At 41.2% G+C, this 19633-nt stretch overlaps 1 protein-coding gene across 2 annotated transcripts; it reads right to left on the minus strand.

The window, feature by feature from the left end:
- Positions 1-3046: 3046 nt before the first annotated feature.
- tbx1 (T-box transcription factor 1) lies at positions 3047-12864 on the minus strand. Of its 2 annotated transcripts, none has more exons than XM_031849353.1 (8): positions 12287-12864; positions 10711-11050; positions 8408-8509; positions 7827-7998; positions 6578-6733; positions 5366-5433; positions 4704-4804; positions 3047-3988 (listed from the first exon to the last, which is right to left on the minus strand). In XM_031849353.1, exons 1-8 carry the CDS (start codon positions 12468-12470, stop codon positions 3609-3611), a joined length of 1503 nt encoding a protein of 500 aa, XP_031705213.1. In that variant the 5' UTR covers positions 12471-12864; the 3' UTR covers positions 3047-3608. The 2 variants fall into 2 exon arrangements, with proteins under 2 accessions (XP_031705213.1, XP_031705211.1); XM_031849351.1 differs by having other exon boundaries at positions 10711-11101.
- Between the last annotated feature and the right edge of the window lie 6769 nt (positions 12865-19633).

Genomic DNA, 19633 nt, shown 5'->3' on the forward strand with positions numbered 1-19633 from the left:
GTTTTGCTAGAAAATGGCCTAGGCCTGTTGAAAGCAATGCCATAGCCTATTAAGGTGCGTGTGTAGAAATGTAATGTGGGAAAGATTTGCCGAAACAGGCATCATACTGACAATAGATGGTATTGAGGCGCAATTCACTATACATCCTCCAGCGGGTGCAATTTCTCTGATTGGCATTTTGAAAAGAATCACTACACTTATTAATTTTGCAAGGATTAAAGTATCTGTAATCTCAGCCTATTAAAGTACATCTTTAAAAAAAATCTTAACTCAGAAAAAACAAAGCTTCATTGAGGTGAAAAAGGCTAAAGATGCCCTGTGTTCCTCATGTGTATATAGGCTCTTACTTTCAGATCCCTTCCAACTGTATAGGGCAGGGTTACAAACTGAGGGCGGCCTCATGCTTCAATGTCAAGTCTCCCCAGACTGATGCATACTACACCAGGGACACCATTTATTAAGAGAGAAACATACAAAGAACATTTTCATTGCTGGATAGGGATTGGTACAAAATTGGACAACTGTTAATAGTGCAGGTGGTGAGAGAAAATGAGAAGGCTGTGTCTTTATTGCAGTGGTGAGATGTATTTTTCCTCACACACTACGTAAATACAAATCTGAGATACTCATTAAATATACTCAAGTATAGTACTTTACACTTATACATATTGTAATTTAGTTTGTGTATGTTATAGCCTATAGTAGATACAGATTTTACTTGCAAAACGAGTTTATAAAATATAATGTATTTTTATACATTAGAATACCCAACAACAGGATACATAGGCCATTAAAATGAAGTCCACCATGACAAACCGACACTGAGAAGCTGCGTAATGACTCAGTGATAATAATGTAATGATATAATATATTACAGAATATCACTGACAGGGATCATTCTTTCTTAATACTGAATACTTCCTTTTGATACAATAAGTTGATTTTGCTTTGTATGGGATATTTCTATACTTTTTTTTAATCGCAATATTGCTATTTGTACTCTGATCTGAATGCTTCATCACAACTGCTTAATCGTTACCTCACTTATTAACTTGTGTTACAGTGTTTTCTTGCTTTGCCAGCTGACCGCTGTGCAGCCCTTACAAAGGAACGTGGATCCGGTGCTTGGACACTAGAAGTCACATAACTGGTTTTATGCCCTGCAGCCTACAGAGAGTAACGCATTTAAACGTGCTCCACCTTTTAAGCGACATACTTTTTGACCGAAGTATCTTGGTGGAAATTAAAAACTTAATTAAATTGCTTTAATACAACCGATGGTATAGTTTTCCTATTGTGGCCACTGGCATGCGGTCACTGTTGTTCTTGACTACAGTCTCATTGATGTTTCCTCTTGTGTTGTGAAACCTATAATTAGTCCGCATATCGCCTTTTGACCCTTCCTCCCCGCGTGTTACCCTTCCACAACCCCCCACGAGCGCCGTCGGTGCGGGGATAAACCCAGTGTGTATATCGTCTCGTGGTGCTTCTGGGCTTCCGACGGGCTGCTCCTCAGCACCTGCAGGCCGGCGTCGGTCCCCACCAGGCGGCTTCCTGACCAGACTAAACAGGGATAGGAAACGTAGACTTTGTGTGGACAAGTACAACATTTTAGAAAACATTGGAGAGATTTTTGTAGATTCATTATTTGACTTAATTATGACGCGACGTGAGAAAAAGTATTTAAGAGCTTACCCAATAGCCTGTTGTAGAGAATAGCAAACCAATGAAATAGGCTTCACACTGTATAACATGCATATTGAAAATATACACAATTTGAATCCCTCTGAACTTGATTCAAAGCGGAGGATTAATTGGCTATAGTGAAATTGACACACTATCAGCTAACTATCAGCTTTCAGGCTATCCTAAAACCACTTGTTATGACGTTGTTGGTTTAATAATACAGTTCCATTATAAATGCTTTAGTCATCGCCCAAACAAACAAAAAATACGACCAATTAGTCTGCGTTTAAATGAGTGGAAACATTATTTAACCTTTGACACCTTTACAAGCCATTAAACAGTCAGAGGTCAGGCGCCCCCAGGCATCCTTTTCCCTGCTCTCCACTCAATGGCAGCTGGGTTCAAGGAGAAAAAAATACATTATTGAAATGAATCATTAGGGTACGTTTCCCTTTGTATCGTGACAGGCACAAATCCCAAAACAGACTCCCCCCCCCCCCAACGAGATTAACCTTGACAACAAAGCATTCCTCAGGACTTCAAAAAGGAGATGGAAATGGATGCACAGATAGGAGATGGTGACATTCTTAAAATATCACCCTACTGTCCCATTAAATATGACCAATGATATCCTTTTGTGGAGAGAGGACATGTAAGATGCTGTCTTTCTTTCATTTTGTATGACATGACATGGGTTCTTATTATCTTGGAAGTTGAAGTTGAATTTTCACAATTAAACATTTTTTAACTAAATAATTTGCACATAATAATTTCCGTTTTTTTAATGGGAATTTTTAAAAAGTCTTTCAGTTATGCAGCTTGAATGGCCTCTTGCTTTAGATTTTATTCATTAATCAGTGGAAGATGTGATTATATTTGTCTGTAATGTGATTACAGCTATACTTCAAATGGTTTATCAAAACTAAGAGGGAAATGTGTGTAGAAGTAGGAAGTCTGGTCAATGAGTGAATGTATGCGTGTGTATGCTTTCTTCATAGAACCAGGTGCAACATTTCAACATTTGAACTATAGTGCAGTCTGATGTTTAGACAGCCTCCAAGTCCTGACTTCTAATGGAGCAACGGACAGCTCAACCCAATTCAACGGCAAATCCGGTTGCTGAAACCAGAACAATGCTATCAGTGAGCTAAGCTTTTTTTGTTTTGTTGTAACCCTCCCCCTTCAGCAGTGAGACACCAGACAGAAGTTTGAATGGAAGTTCTGCTCAAAGAAAGTTTTTTTTTTTATGAATTACAAGAATTTAATGTTTATTTTACAGATACAGAACAGTCATTCTGCTTCATTTATTTACATTGAATTGCTGCAAGTCAGTGCCATAGTACAAGCTTCTCAGAGTGGCTCAAGATGTTCAGAACGTTTCAAAAATCAAATCTTTTTTTTTTTTTCTCAAACAAAAACATTTCGGTGTGTTCGACACCCCCTCTGATGAGCTCAACATGCAAACATCTCGTCTACCTAGAAGGTTGATGGACTATATAACATATGGCTTTTTTTTTAAAGCAATAAAAACAAGGCAAATCAAAAAGTGCATCCAACACAAAAAAAATAATTCATTTCCAGTCTGTGATCAAAGGTATTGTCTGTGTTAAGGAGAGGTCCCTCCTGTCTCCTGTGTTTGCTGGCTCAATGTCTGCACCGCTCAGGTAAGAGGTGCCCTGGTGTGGAACTATTGCCATTTGGGTTCAAAGAGTAGACCTCTTGAAGGACCCGGAGCAGGTGCCCGTGCTTCACGCAAAGATGCATTTCCTTTAAATAAATACGTCACAGTTTATCCAGCAGCGCTTCAGCCCGTGAACGCACCCCGCAGGTTGCGTAAGCCATCAACAGACAGGACTGTGTTGCCTTTCCTGTCTGTTTCCATTCCAACAGTGAGCGCCGTTAGCCCTGGTGGACAGCAGTCATTATCTGGGCCCGTAGTCATAGTTAGAGGGGCCGCTGGTGGCTGAGTACATGTTAGCTGTGGCTGGGTTCATGTGGTGGTGGTACGTGTGTCCTCTAATGGGTAAAGGATAGGGTGACGGCCTGGTCTTGGCTCCCAGGTAATGTTCATAGGTGGTGGGGTACTTGTAAGGGTGGTGGTGCAGGGTGTCCGGGGGTAGACCATGGGGGTCTGAGCGAAGGTCGTGGGGAGGGCTGGGTCGGCCACTGGTGAGTGAGACGCCGTGAAGGCCTCCTGGGACGGGCAAGGCGGGGCTGAGGACCCGGGACATCAGTTGGTGAGCCGGGTCGGCGTGTATGGGCGTGCCGCTGGGGTCTCGCTCGTAATCCCGCCTACTGTCCTCTGTGCAGGAAGAGACATGAGAACAGTCAGGGCTAGCCAATATTTACGAGGTTATGTATATTTTCCTATACAGTGTGTGTTTTCAGTTCTGTGCTCCGCACTGACTGCTCATACTGATACCCGTGCTTTTGGGTTGGAGCCAGTAACAATTTGCACTGTACAGTGATACATTATAAATTCTCATTTAACGATTTGTAATACGTACAAAATGAGCAGTATTTATTACGTCATTCGTTTCGCTCAAACTGTTGCAGAATACATTCCAAATAGGAAGCGTCCAACAAAACATAAGATTCCTTCAGATGCATTCAAAGTTGTTTTAAAGCCAAGGTGAGACTCAAATGATTATTATTGAACTAATAAATTAAAACATTATGTCATGAAAATCTTTTTTTTTTTTTTTTTTTTTTTTTTTTTTTTTTTTTTTTCAGAAGCTGTTGTCAGTTATATAATAGCATAACAATCTCTATTATGTCGGCAGTGGATGACATTGACTGGCTGGTATTTGACATTTAATTAAAAGTATTGGCCTGATGCTGCAAATGCACCGCTGTGCTTAAGTTACGGATCAGTTTAAAAGAAAATGAGGTGAAATATGCCAACAATTGACATAAAAACATTTCCTCTAAAGGCTGAATAACTTAATGTGACGATGCTGTTTCATGTTTGATAGCAGGCATGAGTTTTGAAATGAAACAGAGAGTGAGCTGCAGACCTTTTTCTGTGCCGTTCTGCTGAGGAGGAGCTGACATTGGGTTTCTTGTTCTGGCAAAGGCACTCATCATTGGCAGAGAGCCTGGCCTGTGATTCCTGGGCCTGGAGCAGGGAAAACGGATTCGGTTACATACTCATTTAATGAATGTCAAACGCACAGTTTCTTTATTATATATTAAAATGATGAATGCACTTATTAAGAGTTTACACTGTTGCATGTAATGAACATTTGCACATTGACAGGCCCCCAAGTTAATCAAGTTAAAGAAGTTTATTCCCATAAACTTCAGTGTCATGGCTTCAGTTAATGCGCTTCAGAAAAAAGAAAGTAATTTCCAGAGCTGGATGAGTAGCATTTGGAACATGTCTTTGCAGCCTGCGTATACCAGATGGGTGAGGTTTCCTCTATTGTTACAATTACGAGTGTCTGGTAATTTGTCAGTGACAAGAACGCGGTCGAGTGACGTTCAAACAATATCCAGTGATTTCTTAACTTCATGGAACTTATTGTGCTTTCTATGAGGCAATCTCCACCCATCTGGCACCTGTGTGGGATAACACAAACCGCAAATCTATTTAGCAAATGCTCTCTGGTGCTGTTGAGCATTTTTATATCATGTGGAAACATTCCAATGACTGTATTGTTTGAGTGTAAATGCTCACCAGTCCTCTGGATCACAGTCCCTGAAGCCCTTTGCAAAGGGATTGCTGGCTATCTTCAGCTGTGTGATCTGAAATCCAGAGCACATCATCAAATGTCATTTGCATTTCCACAAGTCTTTGCATTTGATTTCTATTAGAAAGGAGAGCAGTGATTGGCTAGCATGATGGACCGACAATTTAGATGGAAAATCCCTTGTCTTTAAAAAAAAAAAAAAAAAAAAAAAAAATCACATTTGTCTTTAATAAAATATGTTAGTAAATGCTTTCAAGTCTGCTGTTCAGAGGGACATTATCACGTTCAGTCAGTGTTATTTAAAACACACCTGAATTAATGTAACTGCCAGTTATTGCAGAGCATATTGTGGACTAACACTTATGTAACATTTACAGCTGCATAGTGTCTCATTTGTAGATCCCCATACAGGCACAGCAGCGCTAAGTATTCATGATTTAAAGGCTACATTTATTATCATCATTTATCAACGTTTCAAATTAAATTCTGCTAATTTATGTAATTTTGTCTCAATTGAGTCACGTTATGAAGCCCATAAATAACCCACTGTAACTAGCCATCGGGGCTTAAAGTGTAACATTCATTTCTGTAACATTTAACATCAAACAGAACATATTTGTTATAGTAGTAATGTAGTTATTTCCTTCCCTAGACTGGCCACCGAGCGGTCATGGGAATATTGCATCACAACGACGCAACGACTCTTCACCATAGTACTTCTAAATTGCGGATATAAACCGAATTGTATTCGAAGGTTTCACTCGTTACGAGTCGTCCTGAATAACAGCTGAATGCACCGATGTGTCAATTTAAACAGACGCCGAGCCCGATGGAAAACAGCACAGCGCAGGGGCGACGAGGAAAGGGACGCACAGTTGTGCGCACAGAGCAGAGGCAACATGTGCGAGCAATGGAAGAGATTGCGCTACATAACTACACACTTCATTAATTCGTTAATGTGTTTGCACAAGGTAGAGAGCCAAGCACGAATCAGATTATTTTAACGACAACAATATTTGAGTTGAAGTGACTTTGTTATAGGCCTATAATGTTATGGTAATATCTTGTATCATGTATCAGTGTATCCTTAATGCTTAAACAAAATGTCTTGTTTATGTCGCAATCTATGGACTCGGGTCACGTCCCACATACAGTATATAGCTGCACAGCACACCATGCGTGAGTTTCGTAGTTCTTACCCGGTGGTTCTGGTACGCTGTGACCGCTGTGAAGCGGGTTTCCTCAAAAACAAAGGTTTTGTAATTCTCCTCGGCATATTTCTCGCTGTCCTTGCGGGGGTCCACATAAACCACATGAAACCTGGGCTGGTAGCGATGCATGGAGTTCAGAATGATCTGTAAAAACCAGAGGATTCATCAGCACTCATATAGAATTATAATGCAACACTGCACTGAAGGACTAAAGGCTCAGCTCCACGAGTCAGACTATATTCCATCAGAGAGTTTTATTATTGGATTATGATAAACATGAATAAAATAGAGCAAATTCATTGTCCGATTAAATAAAATGATTTGTAATATATTTAACACCAAACGAGGCAGTTTCAACCTATTGAAAATGATCTTATTTACTAAATATCAAAATGTTGTGAACCACGTCTAAGATCCACGTATTTGTAGATATAGATTTGGTAAATGGCATTTAGTACAGAAATGACTTACTTGCTCGTATACGTAATGTGCAGACGTGTGATTAGAAATATGGAAATGACATTTATCTTAACATGTAAAAGCCACGTCCAGCACAATTCTCATTTAAATGTATAACATCTTTATTTACCCCCATTTCTATCCAGCAGACATGGCTTCACACTTTTCAATATTTGCTAAAAATACACCCCAGAACTCGAAGATCTCCCGTTTTCTTTCTCATTTCACAACTAATGCAATGATTGCAGCAACCGTCAGAAACACCCAGACAGAGGGGAAGATCAAGCGGGAAGGGCTGAAAAATGTTTCCAGTGGTGAAATATTCCACTTCTTTGCCGTTATTTTTGGAGTGAAGCCTGATGTGCGGTGCCATTTTTGTGGGTTGAAAATAGGCTATCGGCAACATCCGACTATTGGTAAAAAAAATATCAAAGTGTATAACTGTCAAATCGCTTGTATCTGTCAAATTAACGCGAATACTGTTGTCGATCATCCAGTAATACTCGTATCTGTTGGGACTTATTGTCTCTAAATGATGAGTTTAAAGTGAATGCAGTCACAGGTTTATGGTGTTTTTTTAAGGTGTCGACAAAATCTTACAGTCTGACTATGGTGCTAAGTAATGCTCTTATCTGTACTAACATTATAGTCAGTTAAATCGCTGTATATTCTATCATTATTTACAATAGTGGTTCTTAAGGGAACTTTGGTCTCACATACTGTATATTTTTTGTGGTCTTGTCAGTTTCTGTTCCATGCCCTCCAGTCGTGTACTCACATGGCCGTTGTCATCCAGCAGGTTGTTTGTGAGTTTGAGTTTATCAAAAGAGACAATCTGCTTCATCCACTGGGCGCCTTTGGCCGGAGAGTCCGGGTGGTAGTGGACCCTGCCCGGTGTGGCAGGGTCAGCTTTACCGGCAACCAGCCACGATGAGCTGTGGAAGGCATACCTGATCGGAAAGAAAGTTTATTAGACGCAAGGCTCCAACTGTCCGATTTTATTTACTTAAATAAAAGTCGCCTATACTCACGCAAACAAAATGCCATGCACGTGTTGACATGGGATACACAAACTGAGATTATACAGAAATTACAATAGGCCTCGTGATAGGGAAAAATATGACAGTGGCTGTGTCTCTACTGTCAGCATATCATCAACATATGTTGGGCATGAATCAGTTAATTGTAGAAATCTTGATAAATGCTCTAATATAAATCCGTAGCCTACAGTAATTAAGCGTAGGCCTATATATGCATTCGTAAATTCATGCATGCAATTATTACTAGGCTACATCAATTTGTCCTTCCAATCAATGTATTCCCTTTTACAGTCCTATAGCGACAGATCCAGCAAGTTACCTGTAACGTTTGTCGTCTACAGGCAGGAAGTCCATCAGGAGCATGTAGTCTGACATGGGATCCATCCCAAATATTTTCACTTGGAAAGTTGGAAACATTCTCCTGGTTAACACAAAAAAGAAACACGAGGCGATTGTTAAATGTATAAGCTTTAAATGGTTGCTATTGCTGCTTGCATGTTTTTTGGGGGTTAATCTGCGTGAACGGTGGTGTACAACTGTTTGAATTATTTGAGATTCGTCAGAGGAGCCAACAAATTTTGTTGCCAAAGTATTATTCCAAAAAAAAGCAGCATGTTTGCAGAGAGACAAGCGGCTCCAGGCCCACAGAGCTTAATTTGTCCCGAGCTCCAGACAACAAAAAGACGAGCTCCGAGCAATTGGACATAAAGTGATTCAGTCAGTGCGTAATAAAACTCTCCCCTCCTCATCTGAAGGGACCGTTGGGTTTGTTGCCTTTTTGCTCCGCTTTTGTAACTTCTTACAAGACGCTTTACCTCCTCTTCTGCTGTTTTGACGACTTCCAGACACACGAAGGCCTGCACACACAGCCTAGACATGTAGTGGAAATATTTACACGCGCGCAGATGGGCGTTATTTGGGAAGGCGAGGTGTGGCACTACAGCCGAGTCGAATTTACAATGCGAAACTTTTTATCAGGGAGGAAAAATAATATCCTGAATTATATTTGTATGAGAACAAATACGACTGGAAATATGTAGAGGTACTGACCTCTATTCATTATTTATCACTTATTTGACCAAAGAAATTTGGATTCAACCTCACCCAGGTTACTGTGTAGGGCAGATCCACAAGAACATCGGTTGAAAGTTGAGTAATCCGCCGAGTCAGTGAAAGGGATCTTAAAATCAACGCTCAATTAACGTCAGTGTTGTGGCTAGGTGAGGCTGAAGGAGCTTCTAAAGTGCTCTGCTGCAGATCTCCTTTCTCCTGCGAGACAGCGCAGAGCGGGGGACTCAACCCTCACTTTAAGGATTAAATCAATTATCTTGTGCCTCGATATGTTACTATAAGACAGAAAAACTCAGGACGACATTTGGAGACGTTTACACATACCATTGCGTTTTCTGGTTGAAAATGACGTTATACCTAATAGTGTAACATTTTATCGATTTTCCAAAAGGGGCAGAGGTCAACGCTGGGATACATATTGTCCTGCTTAGAAGCAGGCGACAGAATCAAGTATAAATCCAGATTTTGTTTTTTCTAAAGTTAGTAAATTTAAAGGCCAAAATATATCATCAGATAGATGTCTTTAAGTGTTCATAATCTGTTTTTTTATTTTATTTTTTTCATTAATAACCCAATCAAATCATTTGTGTGTATTCCTGCAATTTATGGTTCGAAAATAGATTTTTGTGAGACTGATGAGGATAGGCAGGGAAGCAGACAGACACTAAGGAAATAAGAAAATGTAAACACGTGTCGAGGCGAATAAAAACAAGACTGCAACACTGTACTGAGCTTGTGCAGGAGCTGATCCCGCTCACACATGCAAAGACTCCCATAGATAAAAGGCTACAATGTTCCGTATAACAGCGGTGCGTAAAATTAAGACTGACGGTGAAGGAAACCAGCTGAGAGCCACAGTTATTCTTATCGGGTCTATAAAACGCAGCACATCAGCATGGTGTTTACAGCTGATACAAACACTTAACACAGCACACATGCACGCCTCCATGCGTTTGACCTCGTCTTTAAAACATATCCAGCAGCAGGCCTGAACTGCTCACCACAGCTTAAAATGAAATATACTGAATAAAGTCAAACAGTCCAAAGACTATGTCGGTGTTCATTCATTTAATTCATTCGCTGTATAAATACATATTTATATAGTTGTATGTGCAAGAAGCAATACGATGATTTCTGTTAAGTGGTATAATGTAATACAGTTATACCAGTCTGGACCCTAAAATATGTTATTTGAAGTAAGAAAAACAACAACAGTTGAACAGCAAAAAGTTAGAAAAAAAATGGTTCAGTATGAACTGCAGAAGAAGAAAAAACTGCTATATTATTTTATGAAACTCCTTTATCCTCATTTTGGTGTGTATATTTTCAATGATATCTATTTTTTTTAACACTCAAATTAAATGTGTATCTTGCGTCTTGATTTGCGTCAGTAGCATATAAATACTCAACAATATTTACATTTTATATACAAAAGGGCAGAATATCGAGTAATATTATTTGTTACAATAAAGCTACTCTGTATTATTTATCCGGTCTACCCGAATGTTCATAAGAAGAATTGCAACTTCACAGCGGATCATTTGTGCTCACCTGCCAGCCTTGGTAACGATCATCTCCGTGCCCAGCTGATTAAACTCGTCCCATAAAGCTTTCATCTCCAGCTGGACGTTAATGTTGGCAACTTTGGGGTTCTTCTTCACTATAGTTTTGCCGTTCGGTGTGGAGTTGGCGGACGACGAGGAGCAGTTGGGAGTCCCGCCGTCACTCGACGGGGCCTGACCCGGGTTAGACCCTGGGTAGTTGTAGTTGTGCTGGGCGGCCGGGCAGGGCTCAAAGTGGGACTCATGTTGGCTGTAGGGGTCCCCGGGGGACGGAGAGAGGTGGTAGCCCCCCGGCGTGTTGAGGCTGCTCAGGCTGCTCGTCGTGAAGGCTGCAACATCGCAAAAATGGGACAGCTGCGTCAGCCACGGACTGGATATGGCTGAAATCATCCCAAAAAAATGGATTTACTAAATTTGCCGTGCACTTTAAGTCGGTTAGAACACAGATAGTAAACACAGTAGCAGGACTCAGTGAGCTCCAGATGAAGATGTCACGCACAAATGCCCCCCTTTCGGTTTAAACGTTTCCGTCTCGGCTGCTCAATAATCCCTGAGGTTGGATCCACTGCCAGCATGCTCCTGCCTGATCTAAAATAGCGAACGTCCGAATAATGACGAAATGTTTCCCCAAACTGCGATGCTCGCGTAGAATCGCTGAACTACTCACAAACAAGATTGGAGTGCGTGTGAATGAGTTTTATGCTTTGGATCGATTGCGCTCTGGGCGGCCTCTGTTGTGCGCTGCTGCAGTGTGTTACACTGCAACCCAGTCTCCTCTCTTATCTGAAGCAGAGGGCCTCCCCTTTGCGATAAAACCGGTTCTTATTTCTATTTAGATAAGGAACTGCAGGTAATGTGCCTTTTCCTCGCCCTGGGACGAGACTGATTGACAGAGAAGTGCGCCCCTTTTTAATGGGCTTTCCGGCACCCATTTAACTTTTGGATAAGGGTATCGCCCATATCACCCCCGTTAGCAAACAATAGAGGATCTGGTCGGCAGAGTGGAGTTTAAACTGTTTACAAGGTAAACACACGTTGATTTGCATGAACAAACAAACAGGCAGGTGACAGTTGCTTCCTCGTTATTGGACAAATCGATCTATGGAATGGATTATATACCCCCCTCTGATCTGGATATACTTATAATGGTCTGTTTCTACCATTACGCACAGGGTGCCCGTGTAAACCCTCCTCCTCTTGGCTTCGTTTTCAATAAATGTGATCCTGTCCACGAATTAAAGTTGACTTTTTTCTACAATGCCTTTTTTGTACAATGTTTTTTTTGTACAATGCTTTGGGGTTTTGAAATTTGTTTCCACTCTGCCTGCAGACTTTTCTCTGATGGTGATTATAGTAAGATTGAATTTGCCTAATTTTTCATAGTGGGCCAACTGCGTTAGAATGTTGTTTTTTTGAAACAATTATTTCATTCATGCAACGCTATATGTCGTTTTGCGCATTACCTTCAATTGTGCCTTTTAACAATGTCGATTAACCAAGCAGATTTCAGAGACTTATAGGCTACATGCTACAGCAGCTCTATGGGCATCAACAAAGTGATTTACCTTCCATTTCCCGAGTGACAGTGCTGTAGTGCATTTTAAAGGAACTGTGGTTGCGCAGGTCTGGCTTGTCCAGGCCGGTGCTCTGTTTGTCAGACGCTGCGTTTCCTGCTTGCTCTGCAACCGAAATCAGAGAGGCAATACTGAAAGCATTTGCCTTTGGAGAGAGAGGACCGCCGTCGTCCATAGGCAAGGGATCGAGTCGCGAAAAGTCTTCCTTCCTCCACCGCTTTCCAACCTCACAGAAAGCAGGGGAAGGCTGCGCACAACGGAGAGGAACATGCGCTAAAAATGTGGGTTTTCACATTCCGCCACCAGTGCTCCGTTTGTGCCAGGGTCTCGGGTAGACTGTTCTTAAAGTATTGCCGCGGCTATTGTAAAGACGCGAAACGCTCTCCGGTTCTCAGATTCAGTTGATGAAGTTCTAAACACGTCCCGGTGCCAAAACATAGTTCATCCTCAGAGAATAGATATAGAGAGCTTCCCTCCTTTCTCCTCCGGTCGGTGGCTGGGTGGTGTCATCTGAGTCCTGCCTCGAGGAGAAGCGACTGCTGCTACGAGAATGTCAAAAGGGAGCGAGATCCACGCCTCCCCAGCACCAGCATAAAAAAAAAGCGTCAGCGCTCTGCACTGGATGTTTTATTTCAATAAGACATTGTGTCAGTCATTTGAATTCAACTCCAACGTCATTACAATGTCCGGCTTCAGAGTGCACTACTTTTCCAGTAAATTATGGGCCAGTACGCGTTTGCATATTTCAGCAGTCGAAAGCCCAGCTAGAGCTGCTCCTGCCCCGAGTTTGCCTGGAACACCAGCGGCTGCAGTGCGAGTCTTTTACGCAAGAGTTCACTCTGAAAATGTAGTTTTCTTTAAACATGGTTGGTAAAAACGTAGAGGAATATAATCTGTTGGGTGTTTTCTGAGTTAATCAACACACATAAATAAGAATATTCTTTTAACTGAAGCAAATAAGAAAATATGGATGAAAGAAATGTAATCAAGTGACAATCGGTCAATATATTACATTATTTAACAAATGATTCAGTAGACATTCAGGTGATAGGTTATATATCTTGCTACACATAGAAAGACCCAGGCATTTCACCGAGCAAAGCGCCTTCAGTACAGTCAGTAAACAGATAATTAACACACGTGGCACTTCAGACCGGAGCTGGACTTGACCTCTCCCCGCCTTGCGCATCCACTATCGCCTTGTTGGCTCTCAGCTTATCGAGGTTCAGCTTTAATGTGCACCGACCAAAGATGTGTTTTGTTGGAGCTATACTGCGATTGCGACCGGATAGTCCAATTTACACTCGAGTCATTGAATTAAGCGGGAAGGCAGCAGCGCAGGCTTCTAATGGGATAAAGCAGTTAGGGGATTAACCCAGGGCTATTTGTTTTGGATGTTTCTCCATGGGAGGCAGGGAGCATAAATACACTACTGCAATATGTTGTTTAGGGCAAATGAATGGATAGATGAATAGATAGATAGATGGATAAATAGATAGAGATAGAGATATGGATGGATGGATGGATAGATGCGACTAAACTCCAATGTGGCCTCTGCGCATTAATTACCTCGTAAAATAAATCATGGCTCATTCAAAGTCAGTGTAAACCTCCACCCAGTGTATACAGGCCTTCTCTTAAATCAGATATGATGCCATCAATACCGACTCAATTCATCATTGCCAAGTCGGAAGCCTCCTTTGTAAATACTCAGGTGATAACAGACAAAATACAGGAGCAGATCAGAATTGGAAGAGACAGTGTTGGAATTCGCTCGCAGGCCTCAGCAGCGGCTAAACCTTTAGGTGCAATATTACACGGTAAAAAATAAACTCTAAACTAACAGCAAGCACATTTTAACGCTACATATGAATAGCTAAAGTTACTTCAGCTCTATAATGACTTTTCGTTTCAGCATTCAAGCAGCTTTAACAGGTAATATAGCTTTATTATTTATGTTTTTAATGCACATGTTTGACTTTATTAGAAATCTCTTTAAGAGCTACTGACTGTATATCCTGAAGAGTTTAGCACGTAAAACTAGATCAGTCCTGACAACAAAATGATTAAAGTATATCCCACAGTGTGCAGCCCTCACTGATTAGAGGATACGGACTGAACACCGGCTTCACCGTTTCTCGGTTGACTGATGGATACGATACAGAGCAGCGTCAGCAATCCGTACAGTCATATCTCTCTTTAGCTGCTGCTCAATCCTATTGTGTGTGTGTTTTTGTAACATTTGTATTTACATTGTAGAGACTCCTACTGTAACACATATTTAAAATGTTTGAAAATTGTAGGTCTTACTTTAGTCCATAGAAGGACACAGCCTTGGATTTTATGATTATGGAAACGTTATGTTGCTGAGGTCTTTTAAAAGTTGATAAAATTGGAAAGTTTGGTATGAATTTCTAATAGAACACTCTCAATAAAAATAGCTTGTAGGTTACATAAGCCCGCTGCCCGTGATTATGCCTTCCAGTAGCATCATGTTATGTTGCTGTTTGATTTAGGTTTATTGGTGTTTCCGCAAAATAAAGTTTCCTTCCTTGATTCCCGTATTCAAAGCCCATCTTTAGCCGTTTGCTGCAGGCATGATTTCCACCCTAATACCAAAATTAGAAGCACGCTATGAATTTGACAGGTTTTAATTATTTTTAGGAGTTGAAACGTTGGAAGTATTTATACTTTTATTTGACACAGGAAAATAGTTCACCCTCATCACGTGTTATTCTCTGCGTTATATTACCGTATATCCCTGAACCACTGCTCTTATCTCTGGACGGCACAGTGAGACAGAAAGTTATCTGACAGGCTATATGCAGGGATGACAGGGGCCATAGAAGGCAAAGCTGGCTCCTCCAGCCAGATGCCGCGTGCTTTTACGCACTTGAATGAGCACATACACACACCTGTTTGATAGAAATATATCAAAAATCAATCTGCATTTCTTTCTTAGTAATATTCATTGACACATGTTGACAACCATACAGCGACACAAAGCACAGACCCCCTTCATGTTGGTTTTCTTCCTGTTGTCTTTTACATGAGAATCGAAGGCTTCTGTCCCTCATGTTCTAGGACAGGCCTGTGTTTACCTGTTGCAGCAACATGATGGCAAATCACCAAATCAAAACAAAAAATAAATACACTCGCGCCCATTTCTCATTAAATGGCACAGAGCTCGTGGATGTCAAGGCTCGGCGGCTGCTATTTATGTTATTATTGATCAGAAATGTAAATAGGTCATCAGTATATCTGTAAGGCCTTGTTGGGGCGCGCTCTTCTTCTTCTATCTCTTTCTGCTCCCCCCATCTCCTTCCCTCAAACGCACAATAATACAGCGCCGGATCTCCTTTGATGTTTTTATGCTCGTGTTGTGGAGATATTTATTTCCCCAGTCTTTAATTTAATGAGCCTGTCTGTACCACAAAAGGGCTAATACAATTATTAATTACACCCTCACATAATTTAAATAAATCACGGGTTATTCCACCCATCATCAAAGAAATGATTTTCACATTCATGTTGCATGATAGAAGCAGTAAGGAACGAGGCCGCGCACTCCACGGATAAAACCCCATCCTCTCTAAATATTAGTCTAAAGCCCTGAATAAGAGGGAGAGGAAGTGAGCAGTTGACCGCTGACAGCAGAGGGCCCGGCTCGGGGTGTCCCCTCTCTCTGCGGGGCTTTAGGAAATGTACGGAGAGATGCAGGTATGCAGGAGGAAATATTCAAAAAGGTGCCTCAACTATCGGCCTCCGGCTGGTGGTCGTCATGAGGCACAAAATACAGATACAAATCCTTTCCATATTTAGAAGAACATTGAATTTAAAAAACAGACTCTCCATAAACAAGTTGTCAATAAGTATTTAATTTACACCTCATGAATAAACAGAAATGAGAAATTGAGTAATCTTATCGGTAATTATTTTGTAAGAGACAATTAAATATTAAGTACCTTATATATTTAATATATATTAAGGCAATCAACTAAAAACCCTCGGAGGCTACTATTATTGTATATATTCCATAATTCTATAATTGCTCATAATATTCCTACAGAGAAATAGACAAGAGAAGTAACAGGCCCTTTAAATAACAGAAATAATCGCAACTATTATTCTAGTTATTGAAGTAGAGTAAAATGCAAAAACAAATATTCGAACGTGTTTTCTCTTCTTGTGCAGGTGAAAGCAAGCTGCTACCTCAAAGCACCAGCAGTGGTCTAATTTTTGTCGGTTGACTAAATTTGTGAAAACCTTCATTCACTATGAAACATATCAATGTGCTTTCCCGACATGAAATATCCACATCATCGCGAATACTTATTTGAGTTTTTCAGTAAAAACGTCCACACATTTTACCACAGTGATGAATATTTGTCCAATGTCGATCAGTATTTTTCTTCCCCATTTGTAATTTTATTTCTATCGTCTGTCGTTGAGTGGTTAGTTGGATGTTTTGACTTTTTAACGTGACGTTGGTTGCTTGCCATCATGAATAAATACACAATTGCTCTAATTGTGTATAAGGTTGTTATTATGTGCCAATACGCACACTAATACAAGAGATGATTACAGAGCAAACTAAGTTTATTTGTGCACGCAAGTGCGAGTTTGCAACGTGCTAGTAAATACAGGTTGGAGTTTGTTCTCACATTGTACAGATGGTTGCACGTCCACGTCTTCCTCTGTCAGTCATGCGTGAAGGTGACAGTTACCCACTATTGAAGTAAATTTCAATAGATGCAGTAATAATACAAACATCACAGCGAAGCTACGCTTAAAATAATATATGAGTAATGATAAGATACTTAAATACCATAAAATCACAATACAATCATTTTAAGATCTAGTCTATTTTAAAAGTCAGACCTTTAGGATAGCAATGGTGCGAATACTGAGATTCATTTGACTCTTGTGTTCGTATGTTAACTTCTTGTAAATGTTACAGGGATTTTCTCTATTTCTGATTTAAAAAAATATAAGACAAAATGGACCCAAACACATTTCCTTGTTGGCATATAAATGTGGTTTTCCTGTTCAGCCCTGCTGTCTTTGTATTTTGGGGGTCATCATAAAAAGGACATGTGCATAAAAACACAATGGCAATGAACACAATGGCTGACCAAAGGTTAAAATCATGGTTCCCTAGTGTCTGTCTGAGCCAAATTCCAACATTTATTCCCACACACAATTGTTAAAACATGGGAAAACAGGCTGCACTTCACCTCTTAATATTATTCATTAAAAGAATCCAGGAGGAAGCCCGGACGTGTTTTAGAAAGAGCATTACTGCACCATAATGGAATATCATGCTTTTTACACAACAAACTTCATAAAATGTTCCTCTTTTGACTTTTTGTTTTTCACAGTTGATTTATATATTACCGCCCACACTGTCAAATGTTTTATGCTTGCAACCCAGGTTTTCATCTTCGTCTTTATTGATTCTGAGGTTTGACGACTCCACTACCTGGTCTATTTGTCCAAGCCGCCGTGCAGAAATGAAAAGAAACAAAGAAAGAAATGCACAATTTTCACTTTCTCCCGTTGCTGTTGTCTGGGAAGATGTGTGCCACTGCTATTTGTTTATTTTTGGAAGGAAGGTCCTCTCTCCACATGTCTTCTCTGAGTTAACGAATATAGGCCTGACAGCTGCCAACTGTGCCCTTCAACAGCCTCTGTGCTGCCTGGCCGATGAAGCCTTGACACTCTGCTCCCCTCAGCCCCACCACACCTGAAGCAACACTGTTGTTATCATTAAGTTCTCATTCAACTACTAGGTTACTTACTATTATTAAGACACAGTCTTATAGTCTTACATAGCATATGAAATCAAAGTGTATTTCTTTATTTCATCAGGACAGGAAAATGGCAGGGAATGCATTGGTTTGTGTGTATTTACAGTATGCATGGCAGTTATACAACTCCGAATATTCCTTTCTTATCAGTATTTATCAAGTTGGATTTCTCATGGAGAAACTGAGAGAGAGCGAAACAGTTTGGAATGTGTGTGTAGGAAGGGTGGGGGGGTTGGTTGGAGTCAGATCCCTTTTCAAAATCACTTCTCTTTCCCTCCCGTCTTTGTTTTAAAACTGGGATGCTTTTAGCTTTTGAAAAGTATCCTTTCCCTATCTGTTGCGCTGCGGCCCCAGTCGTCATCACCTTGCCTCTCCCCGCAGCCCTATTGGAGCGCCGGTAAATAGCTGGCATTCCTGCCACAAAGAACCGATGATGTGGGCTTGGGGCCTCCGTGATCTCCCCAAATTAATTAAGGCCTTTCTTCTCCCCGAGCAGGATCCGTGGCCTTTGTCTCTCTAATACATCTTAAGCCCGGTATTAAACACAAGGGCAGAGTCTACGCTCATTATAAGTCTGTCACTGCCTGCTTTGCTCTTCTCGGCCTGGCCCGTGAGCCTAAAGAGGCTTCGGTGTAGCAGAGAAGCCATCCTGCAGTCTGGCTCTCGCCCATTGCCTCCTCCTTATCTGCCGCCCCTCCATGCTCCCCACTGGCTTGGTATTTATTTGAATATGAGAAGGTCTGCTTGTTGTTTCTGGCAAAAGGGGGCTTGAGGCTGAGACCCCCTCCCCACTACCTCATGCCCCTAACACCCCCCCCACTTCTCTCGTCCCTGCAACGCTCGCCCCATCTGTCCCTCCTCAGCCACCCTGGCTTGTTCACTCTTCACCAGCCTCTGCTTTCATGAACTTGAACCACAGACCTCTAGTCAAAGGCCATTACAAACAGGCCCACTGTGCATGTATGAGTGTGTGTGTGTGTGTGTGTGTGTGTGTGTGTGTGTGTGTGTGTGTCTGTGTTTAAGTGCATGTGTGCATATCCTATTAACTGCTTTCCTTCTCTAACAGAAATTAATAACTGTTAGCAGAGGTAGTGTGCAAGCCAGCGGGGTGGGCAGAGTCTGCTTCTTTTCTTCCAAAAACTCAGCTGAGTGAATATTTCCTTTCAAGTCAGTAAATGCACCTTTTTTAGAGGCTGATCCTGTTTCTTCCAGTCTTCCTTTTCCTCATTTTTGCTTTCCCGATTGCTTCGTCCCTTCGGCCCATCTGAAGAAAGGCCCCCACCTAAGGGGTCAGTAAGATGACGAGTCCTCCAGTTCGTCTCCAATTTGAAACGCTGAAGGTGTTTAGCGGTGTTTTAACATGGCGATTCGTTCTGTGACAGCAGGATCAGGATCGCCTCTTACCAGCAGCAGGAAGCGGATAACATGTCCATTAGAGAAACCCCCACACCAACCCTAAACAGTGAAATTAGGGGATCAGAGGCGTGCAGAGATTTGACCTTGAGGAATGCCAATACCACACCCCGGG

Source organism: Anarrhichthys ocellatus, unplaced genomic scaffold (genome assembly GCF_004355925.1).
Source record: "Anarrhichthys ocellatus isolate YVR2014 unplaced genomic scaffold, GSC_Weel_1.0 scaffold9, whole genome shotgun sequence".
Taxonomy (NCBI): Eukaryota; Metazoa; Chordata; class Actinopteri; order Perciformes; family Anarhichadidae; genus Anarrhichthys; species Anarrhichthys ocellatus.

Bases quoted from the DNA above. Each gene is read 5' to 3' on its own strand.
- tbx1 (XM_031849351.1), bottom strand. From the start codon at position 12,470: ATGGACGACGGCGGTCCTCTCTCTCCAAAGGCAAATGCTTTCAGTATT. The intron at 11,102-12,286 runs GTAAATCACTTT...GGATGATTTCAG, and splicing joins TGTCACTCGGGAAATGGAAG to CCATATCCAGTCCGTGGCTG. The intron at 4,805-5,365 runs GTGAGCATTTAC...TCCCTGCTCCAG, and splicing joins GACTGTGATCCAGAGGACTG to GCCCAGGAATCACAGGCCAG.